Below are 11,059 nucleotides of genomic sequence, written 5' to 3'. Positions count from 1 at the left end.
CTTGTAGTTTTATACTTGGATTAGCTGGTTAGTGTGTATGGACACGTGTACTGTGGTGTGATGAGTTGATCAATGTTAGTTAGTTATTCCGCATATTTTGGGATTAGTTAGTTAGTTTATTTTCTAATTCTGCTATATAAACATCTTGTAATTCATTGTTGATTAATTAATGAAATATCTCAGATTCTTGATTCTCCATTTCTCTCTTTCTCTCTAGATTCATTGCACAAATACATTCTGTTTTCTTATAAAATATGCATGTGGTGCGTGGGAGGGAGATGACCCACTCCTTTGTCCATCCTTTAGAAGTTATAGGAAGAGAACATGACAAGGAAAACATTGTTAAACATCTAATGAATGTTGTTGATGGTCAAAATGTCCTTGTTATTCCTATAGTTGGCATTGGAGGTCTTGGCAAGACTGTGCTAGCAAAACTAGTATTCAATGATGCAAGAGTGGTGGAACATTTTGAGTTAAAATTTTGGGTTTGTGTCTCAGATGATTTCATTTTAAAACAACTACTGGTAAAATATTAAGATCAATACCTGATGAAAATTGGAATGATTTGGACGAAGAGCAATTGCAAAAGCATCTTCGAAATGTCTTGGATGGCAGAAAATTCTTGCTTGTCTTGGATGACGTATGGAACAAGGATAGAAATAAATGGGTTGAGTTGAGGAATTTGTTGATGGGGGGTGCCAATGGAAGCAAGATCCTTGTGACTACACGCACCCCAAGTGTTGCTTCTATGATGGGCACCATGCCCTCGTACAACTTGAAAGGTCTTCCACATAATGACTGTATGTCTATATTTGTAAAATGGGCATTTGAAGACAGAGAAGAGAGGCAACACGCAAACTTAGTGGAAATTGGGGATGAGATTGTGAAGAAATGTAAAGGAGTTCCACTGGCAGTGAAATCATTAGGAAGCCTACTGTATTCAAAGCTTGATGAAAAGGATTGGAAAATCGTAAAAGATAATGAAATGTGGAAATTGGAAAGAAAGGAAGGTGATATTTTGTCGGCCTTGCAATTGAGTTACAATCTAATGCCATCTTACTTGAAAGAATGTTTTGCCTATTGTTCACTTTATCCAAAAGATCATAAATACCTTAGTATGGAATTGATTCAGCTTTGGATGGCACATGACTTGATTCAAAAATCACCAATTGAAAATCAAGAGCTAGAAGATATTGGCAACCAATACATAGAAGAGCTCTACTCAAGATCTTTCCTTGAAGATTATAAAGATTTTGGTTCCTTACGAGTATTCAAAATACATGATCTCATGCATGATCTAGCACTATCGGTACAAAGTGGGTGCTTAGTAATAAATTCTCAGACCAAAAATATCTCTAAAGAGGTTAGGCATTTGTCTGTTTTTGACAAAACTTGGCAAAATGAAAATGTTTTAAAATGTTTACAAAGACAAAAGAGTATACGGACCATTTATTGTCCAATTGAAGGACTTGGACCCTTTTCTGAATCCTTTGTTGATACATACATCTCAAGATATAGATACTTGCGAGTCCTAGATTTAAGTGACTCATGTTTTGAGGAGTTACCAAAATCCATTGGCACTATGAAGCATTTAAGGAGGCTGAATTTAAGCAGAAATCGTAGCATTACAAAACTCCGAAATTCGATTTGCAAGCTTCAAAATTTGCAGACTTTACTCCTCGACGAATGTGAAAAGCTAGAAGAATTGCCAAAAAACATGAGATACATGATCAGTCTTAGATTGTTGGAAATAACAACTAAACAAAAGTCTCTACCTGAGTCCTTGAATTCCCTACAATTTTTGTCAATAGTGCGTTGTGGCAACATGGAGTATTTGTCTGAAGTGAAGCAAGGTTACATGGGCCTTCGAATGTTGGTTATTGGCCATTGTGAGGGTCTAATCTCTTTGTTTCCTTTCCTAAAATGCCTAACCCTTCTAGAGGTTTTGTGTATTGATAATTGTGAAAAACTTGATCTGACTAAAGTGGAAGACAATCAAGAAGAATTCAAACCGAGCATTCGAGTATTAATTCTATCTAGATTGCCACTGTTGGTGGCTGTGCCGCAATGGTTCAAACAATCTACAAGAACTTTACAGCACATGATAATTCGAGGTTGTCCCAGCTTGACAGAATTGCCAGAGTGGCTGCCAAATCTTGCATCTCTTAAACTACTTCAAATTGCTGGCTGCCCCAAGTTGTCGTCTTTGCCGGAGGGGAAGCTTTTTCTGCCAACTCTAAGATTTTTCGAAATTAGGGAATGTCCTGAATTGAGTAGAAGATGCCAGCCAGAAATCGGCGAGGATTGGCACAAGATTGCTCATGTCTCAACAATTAAAATTGACAACGAGTTTATTAAACAAGCTGATAACTAGGTATGGAGTAATCTCTTTCCCTCTCTCTTTTATTTACTCTTTTGACAAGCGCTCAACTCAGACTGAGATTAGTTTGGGTTCATATATTGATCAATATTCATAAAATACTTATACATATACTGTACACATGCACCTTTATGCTTGGTTACATTCAAAATTCTTGCTATTTCAATTTATCAAATATTGTATAATGTTTGTTAGAAATTTTGGGCCAAATCAGATCCAAATAAAGTGTGCTAAATTAATAGTGGGCCCAGTCCAATTTATAATTAAAATTTGTGTCCTTACTAAAGGTTATATCACTTGGACACACTTTTTTATTCCCGCATTTGGGCTATGGATGTTAAGAAAGTGTTGGTTCACCTGTTTTTATAACTCAATTCTCAAAAATAGTGGGACCCATAACAAAAAGGTTGTTTGGCTGCACAATAACTCTTTTCCATAACTTTTTTTTCTGATTTTTGAGTTATGAGTTATGAAAACTGAAAACACATTTTGGCTGTTTTCAGTTTGCATAACTTATAACTCAATGAAAATATTGTAATTAAACACACATAGGGACCACAAACAGTATCTAGCCCACTTTTGACTTTTTTTTTTTCATTTCTTCTCCTAGGTTGGCTGTTCGGTTTTTTTTTTTTTTTCTTCTTCTTCTTCTTCTCTCACTGGTTTGGTCTTCATGTTTTTTTTTTATTGGTTCAGTGAGTTTGGGTAAAAAAAAAAAAAAAAAAAAAAAAGCTGCAAAGGGTGACAGGAATGGGGCCCACAAATAGTGTGAAAAATATTGAGTGATGGTGCCAAACAAATATGGTATTTTTGAGTGATGAGTGATGAAAATTGAGTGATAAAATTTTGCATCCAAATAGCCTTTAAGTGTTTCTTTTTGTAATAAGCATGACAAGCATCACCGTACGAGTAATTTTAAAATATTTAAAAGATATGATATTGTTGCAAAGGTTAATTTAAAGAGAGGTACAAGAGGAATCATTAATTTTTGAGAGAAAAACCAAATCCTAGTTTAATGGGTCGTAACTTTGTGCCATATTTTTTATATATTGAGTTATTCATTTCTATGACTTGAATCTATATCTAATATCTCATAAGCTTTTCAACAACATAATGGTTTGTTCGATTTGGATAAGTAACGAGACAGATACAAAATGTTATTATAGTTTAGATAAATAAATAAATTGGAAAATTTTCACAAAAATTAGGGTTTAGAGGTTGAAGACAACCCCATGGGGTCTAGACCCACTTGCACCACTGGAGTGCAACGAGAGGAGTCTCCTCCGGTGAGTAGAGGTAAAATAATAATAATAATAATAATAATAACTTCTTACAAAGAAAAAGATGAAATACACTCTCATGGTTGTGTGTGGCGGCATGTGAGGAGTGTATGGGTGGTGTTGAATTACATAGCCAATTAGTGGTAGTTTAGATTTGAGGGAACTCCTTCTATAGCATCTATAAACAAAATTAAGTTATTTTCATAAAAAAATTTAGGGCAGACAAAATACGACGTTGACATTAATATGCCATTTAAAAGAGACATAATCAAGAATATGATTGTTTCTATGAATTGACAAATATTTAATTCTTTTCACTAATTTAAGCTTACAATTATTTTTTATATTCTTAAATGTGTTTAAATGAATTCACTTTTATTTTTTTGTTGTACTTTATTTCAATTGTTGCCAAAGCAAATCAATTTGAGTGATAATATCATATTGCAAAACTTTTTTTCTTATTTAAATCTTATAAAAATAATCATAAAAGTTCATTTTACATGAATAATTAATACATGGAGATAACCTATCAGTACAACTTTTAGTTACATAGCAATAAAAAGTCTTGTAGCTCAACTTGTTGGCTTTTCGTGATGTTTCCAATAAAGACATTTAGGTACAAATCCCCCCACTCACAACTATCGAATTATGAAAAAAAAAATTATATACCACAAATTTAGACTAGTATAGTGTTGGTTACATACACGTACACACATGTCATTAAAATGATTTAAGAAATGTAAATTTTTAAGATTTATATAATTTAAAAAATATGAACATATTACTTTAGTAAATTTACAAATATTTGATTATTATAACTAATTTAAATATAAAAATAATAATTATAATTATTATATATGTAGGCACCCAAAACGAGAGTAATGGGCTGACTTCCTTTTGGGCTCACAATTTATTTGTAATGTGGGTTTTGGATTTCCTATTTTGGGTGATTCTGGCTTAAAGACTCAATAATATCTCTCCCACCTTTGTATTTCTTCCCCTCCTCTCTTATGACTCTATTGCTCTCAACTCTAAGCTTCCTCCAGAACCTCTCAACAACCCTCTCTTTTTCTTTTTCTTCTCATATTTATAGCCTAAAATTAGTGGAAGAATCATGATTACTTTTATGGCTAGTGGGAGAGGAGGTCCAATGTTGTTATCGCTAAGTGGGTGTTTAGTTGGGAGTGGGGTGTGGTGAGAGTGGCATCAGAACTAGTTCCCACCTCAGGGAGGTGATGTTCGGCAGCGGTACTTCTCAAGACGTCATGGGGCATCCGAGATATGGCCTTTTCGAGCAATCACCTTCGTCGGAGACAAGATTTGCCAGGCAACCTCATGGCCATGATCTAATGAGCATATATTACAATGACCTCCCTAATGGGTTCTGGGTCGAACATGATATGTAAGGTCCGTGCCTATGACCTTATTGGGCCTTAAGCCCAGTTTCTGATAGGGGTGTTAGGACCATGGGCCATACTGTAGAGTTGAGATTCAAGGCCCAAATGGCCCTGAAGGTTCGGTGCCGTACAATATATATATATATATATATTGTAAGGACACATTTTGGTTCCTAAGCCCAAACAATAAGAGGATTCAGACCCAACAAACCCAATACAATGAATTTGTAAAGAGTGGGTTAGAAACTGAATTTCAATAAGTTGGACGACGGTCACAATAGGTTTAAGGTTGCTAGAAAAAGAAAATGAACAAGTTTACATAAAGAAAATCTTCCCCGGCAAAGTCCAAGAAGAGTAGTTCTTATATATTTCTATTGAACTTAAGTACAAACACCATTCTTTAGGCTCCAGTGTTTTTTCTACCAATTCTTAGATGATCCCTTTGTAATGGAGTTTTTCTTCCTTATATTCTTTTGCTTTACTTCATCTCAGCCTTACATGTGTAGATCAATTTGCTGGCTTTGATCCTTGTCTCATAAGAACCTTCTTAAAGTCTTGGTAAGTAGCTGTAAGGCTGAAGATTACTGTTCAGGTATCATCTCTACATTAATGCGGCTAGAGAGTTAGTTGCAGAGTATTCAATGTGGTGGTAGCAGCTTTCCTTTGAGATATTTTTCAGTTTTCCTTTGTCTTATCTCCTTTTGATGTTTATCCTTACCATTATGGTCGTCTAATGGGTTGTTCTTGGTAAAAGGCCGGACCCTTAACTTCTGTTTTGCCTAGCCGAGAAGGTACTCCACCTTGGACTATGATCCTGACCCCTTATCACCATACCTCTTCCACATAATATTTGACTTGTATACCTTCACGAGCATTTACTTGTCCTCAAACATTTCAACGTCCTCGGACACAGCCCACGGCCCAATACGCATTTCTGGGACCTTTGCCCCTACATTTACACACACACAAAACACACATATGATTACATATGTGTCATTGAATTTGTTTTTGCATTTTGATTTTTTTGTTCCAATTGTTGCCAAAGCAATATGAGGAAGAACGTCATCAAATACTTAGGCCTAATAACACAAATAAATAAACCTAATAAATTTTGGTCATTCTGACATTTTGTTTCAAGATTACCACTAATATTATATAACACAAATACATAAACCTAATAAATTTTCATGATATAGTGTTATACCATATTAAATTATCAACTTAATATCTCATTGACAATCACTTATTAATTTTCTCATTAATGTTTTTAAAAATGATTGTTCTTTGTAATCACATGAAAAACAAACCAAGTAAATAGATAACATAAGATTTCAACTAAAGAGTAAAATAACATAGCAAATAATTTATAAACTAATTTGTTGTCTTATGAAATTAATCAAATTATATATTCACCATTCCACTCAACCTACAAAAATCCTACCCCTTCATACATCATATATGACTTCTTCTTCTTTTTTTAAATTCATTTTCTTTTCTCAGATTTGTATTATGTTTCTTATACTAAGCATTGTAACTTTCATTATTCTGGTTTGTCTTTGTTGTTGTGCATGTGAATATCATATGAAGTGTGAGACTCCTGGCCTAAAGTTAACAGAACCTAGAAGTTGCTACTAGAGATGTGAACAAAGATTCGAGAGTCAATCAATTTGATTTCCGAAAATAGTGGTGCTGTATTATTAATCTTTAAACTAAATTGGGGATCCAGCATCTGGTCCACATGATGAATAAAGTTTACGCTGTATCAGTATTCATATTTGATGTTTATTTGTGTGTGTGTGTGTATATATATATATATATATATTAACTTGAACCCAACCTCTCTCTCTCTCTCTCTCTCTCTCTCTATATATATATATATATAAAACTTTAAGTTACGTCTGTTATAATTTTAAGCAATATTGCACTACTCAGTATTTTTTAATTGGATGCAAATTTTGACAAATACATTTGATTACATTATCTTTGTATAATCTCCATGCTTGCAAATTTTAAAGTTATTAGTGATCAATAATAATGTCAACAATCAATTATTTAAATTCAAGTTTTTATAAATTAAAATAATACATAAAAAATGAGTGTATGGATCAAAAGGTAAATAACATCTAATTGACATGCATGTTAAAAACATATAAGACATGTAATCCAACGGTAGGATTTACGAAATATGAATTCAATAACAAGTTATTGGATGATATAACATTGTTTAGAATTACACTAAATTTAATTTTAAGGAATGTTATATCATCTAATAACTTTCTATTGTATTAATAAATTGAAAATCCCACCAGTACTGGATTACATTTTTTTTTTTATGTTTTTAACATGCATGTCAAATTTTGTGTCAATCGGATTTTATTAACTATTTAATCCAGAAACCAATTTTGAAGCATAGTTTTAAATTATAAAAACTTTAAACATTTTATTAATGATATATTTATTGATCTTTAATTGTCTTGAAATTTTGCAAATATAGAGATCAAATATACAAAAATAATGTAATCTAAAAATAGATTTGTCAAAATTCGCCTTGGTTAAAATGAGCTGCCAATGATGCTAGGTAAAGGCTAACAATATTTTGAAAGGGAGATTTGGGTTCTTAAAGAGTACACATAGTAGGCGAAAATAGACAAATAGCAAGACCTATACTTAAATGCGCAAAAGATAGTTGATTTGTTTTCTTCCTCCAGAATTTTCAATTCTAACAGGGAGACATTGACAAATTTCAGTTACTTATTTAGGTAACCTTATTCTTGTCCATGCAAGTTCATGGTTGAGGAGGCACAATCCAAACTCTCATTAACCTTTGCCTAAAATCCCAATTATAAGCTTCAGAACCCACACAATTACATCACAAATTATCCTTTAAGCAAGAAAATTGACAGTCATATTACATTATAGTCACCGTGTTTGCTAACTTTCTTGCTTCGTCAACTGCTGGTGCTGGAACAGATAATGAGGCGCAACCAAGAAATAGTGGTTGATTCTCCGAGCTTTTCTTCTCATGCCAAGCCAAACAAGACCAATCAAGTTTATGTATAAAGCTTTCATTAAAAAAAAAAAAAGTTTATGTCTAAAGCAGTGATTTATGATGTATGCCCAATTGTACCAACAATAGGTCTCCATTCGAATCATGCAAGCGAAGACATACAATTGATAAGCTAAAAATTTTAAAATACGAAAATTTTAAAATTTTCGTACGCATAAATCCTTTTTAAAAACTTACAAGCTAAGTTTAACTAATTCAACAAAGTATACAAAAGAAGGGAAAAATTTTCCTTAAACAGTAGAGTATTAACATAATCAGCACAAAAATAAAGGTTTTAGCTCAAGAATGAGTTACCCTACCATAACTATTAACCATTAGAGATTTTATCAATTGTGTTAACTGAAACCACGCAATTATTCTTTAATTGATAATAGTTGTTGCTCAAGTAATTCATTAATAATGAATTCTAATTATTTTGACTGATAAATTAAGTATCTTATTACATAAAATTTAATTAGTAGGTCGGTGTTCAAGTAAGATTACTTCAACTTTAATAGAAGAATATTACGGATTTGAAACTTCAATCTATATTTTAACAGGCCCCTCCAACCAGCCTTATAAAGCTTTTCTATTTCCACCAGCCAATATGCGAAACTATAACTATATTATCCAGATGACTAGAACAAAAGATAAATGCTTTTATGAAATAATTTCATAAATTGAAATCCTTGTGTCCTTGTGGGTTATTATTATCATTTTTTATAATGGGACATCTGAAAATTGAAATCTCCAATTGGAGTATGGGCACTTGAAATTTTGAATATGTACCATTGTTTGATTCCTTTGGTGCCCATTATGTCTACGACTCTATCATTGTTTACCAATGGGGTCTCTGATATTCATGCAACAATGGACGGTCGAAATGTACTTAGATAAAGCAACCCCTCTCTCTAGTTCTTGTTTAACAAATGGTACAAATCTTTAAGCAACTAGATATGGCCGAATCAACTATATATATACAATGGAAGGACCGAAGGAGCACTATTCAGCCAAAAAAAGGAGCACTAATTTTTGAACAAAATTTAGCTACAAAATTGATTGTAGCCTTATGCTATAAACCCACTTAATATCTTTTTACTAGAAATGAATTTTGACAAATCTACCATTGGATTACATCTTCTTCTTATATCCTCCATGTTTGCAAAATTTCAAGAAAATTAAAGATCAATAGCTATGTCATCAATAAAATTTTAAATTGCAAGTTTTTGTAATTTAAAATTATGCATAAAATATAAGATTATAGATTAATTTTAAATTGCAAGTTTTTGTAATTTAAAATTATGCATAAAATATAAAATTATAGATTATATAGTAAATTATATCCGATTGACATAAAAATTGACATGTGTATTAAGAGCGTAAAAAACATGTAATTCAACGATTAGATTTTCAAAATATGCAGTAATATTTATTTTATTGAGTGAGTTTGTAGTCTAGAAAGGCTGCAATCAATTTTGTAACTAAACTTTGTTCCTGATTTTTTTTTTTTTTCGTCGAAAAAGATGATTGGAGTACTCAATCTGACTGAATTAACCAACATACACGCAAGTAATGTAGCTGAACTTTTTAACACTTTTGACAAAAATATGATAATAAATATGGATTTTACTAATGTGTGCTCTAAGGGCACACAATAGTAAACTAATTTTGAAAAAAGTTTATTCAAAATTGAAAAAGTTTTGACAATTTTTTTAATTCCCAATAAAACTTTTATTAATGTCTGCCCTAAGGACATACAATAGTAAACCAATTTTGGAAAAAGTTTATTAAAAATTGAAAAAGTTTTGACAATTTTTTCAATTTCCAATAAAACTTTTTCAAAAATATATTTGTTAGGGCACACATTAACCGGACCCAATAAATATTAATAATTACTTTCTTTGAACAATGCTAATATTTTGGTCGCTTAGCGCCAGTATGAATCATGAATTATCTGTGTGCCAACTTTCTCAAAAAAAAAAAAAAAGAATTATCTGTGTGCCAAAGTCATGATTAACTTTGTCCCTACCTAAGCTCCACAATTTTTCTGATTGTCAATGCAGGAGTGGAAGTTGTTGTCGTTGTTGTTGCCTTTTTTTTTTTTCAAAAAGAAAAGTAATTCAACAAAAAATATTAATAAATAATTTGCCATAAACCTGAACTTAATGTGCAAAGGGGTTAATTGTTCAAAATTGAAAATCCAAGAAACAAATTAGCAAGCACTATAAAGTTAACGGCTACAACCTTACTCATTACCTTTTTATTAGAAATGAATTTTAACAAATCTGCCATTGAATTACATTTTTTTTATATATCTTTAATGCTTGCAAAATTTCTATAAAATTAAAGATTAATAATTATATCATCAATAAATTGTTTAAATTGCAAGTTTTTGTAATTCAAAATTTTGCATAAAATGTAAGTTTATACATCATATAGTAAATAATATTCAATTGGCACAAAATTTGATATAAGTATTAAAAACATAAAAAACATGCAATTTAACAATTAAAATTTTAAAATATATAATAATATGAATAATATTGAATAAAGTTGTAATTTTATGCTACAATTAATTTTGTAATTAAATTTTGTTCAAAAGGTAAAAAGTGAAATCAGTGAACATATCTGAATTTAATCAAGCAACAAGAGTCAATTGAAAACAGAGTCAAAGAGAGTTCATTTTAGACATTGGAGTTCCTAAATATTATATATATCGTCTCTTCAGCATTTGAAGGGCCACCCTCCTGGGGTCCCGGGCTCTTTGGATTATGGAAAAGCCCAAAAGTGATGTTGACTTGCGGATGGATTTTATACTTTGGAAAAATGTTAACTAGTTGCAGTATTGGTTAAGAATCTTAAGAAAGTTTTGATATCACTTTTATAAAGAATGGAAAAAATTGTCAAAATATTAATTATTTTTTTTTTTCCCATAAAAACTTTCTTTAATTAAATT

The 11,059-nt window shown here is 31.6% G+C and overlaps 1 protein-coding gene across 1 annotated transcript; it reads left to right on the top strand.

Moving 5' to 3' along the window:
- The first annotated feature begins 278 nt into the window (after positions 1-278).
- Positions 279-2,374, top strand: LOC111986202 (putative disease resistance protein RGA4). The gene is made up of 2 exons (XM_024017823.2): positions 279-472; positions 538-2,374. Exons 1-2 carry the CDS (start codon positions 279-281, stop codon positions 2,372-2,374), a joined length of 2,031 nt encoding a protein of 676 aa, XP_023873591.2.
- Positions 2,375-11,059: the final 8,685 nt, after the last annotated feature.

Source organism: Quercus suber, unplaced genomic scaffold, assembly GCF_002906115.3.
Source record: "Quercus suber isolate HL8 unplaced genomic scaffold, Cork oak 2.0 scaffold_66, whole genome shotgun sequence".
Taxonomy (NCBI): Eukaryota; Viridiplantae; Streptophyta; class Magnoliopsida; order Fagales; family Fagaceae; genus Quercus; species Quercus suber.
Note: the sequence above shows the minus strand (reverse complement) of the source record. Positions and strands in the feature narration are given on the sequence as shown.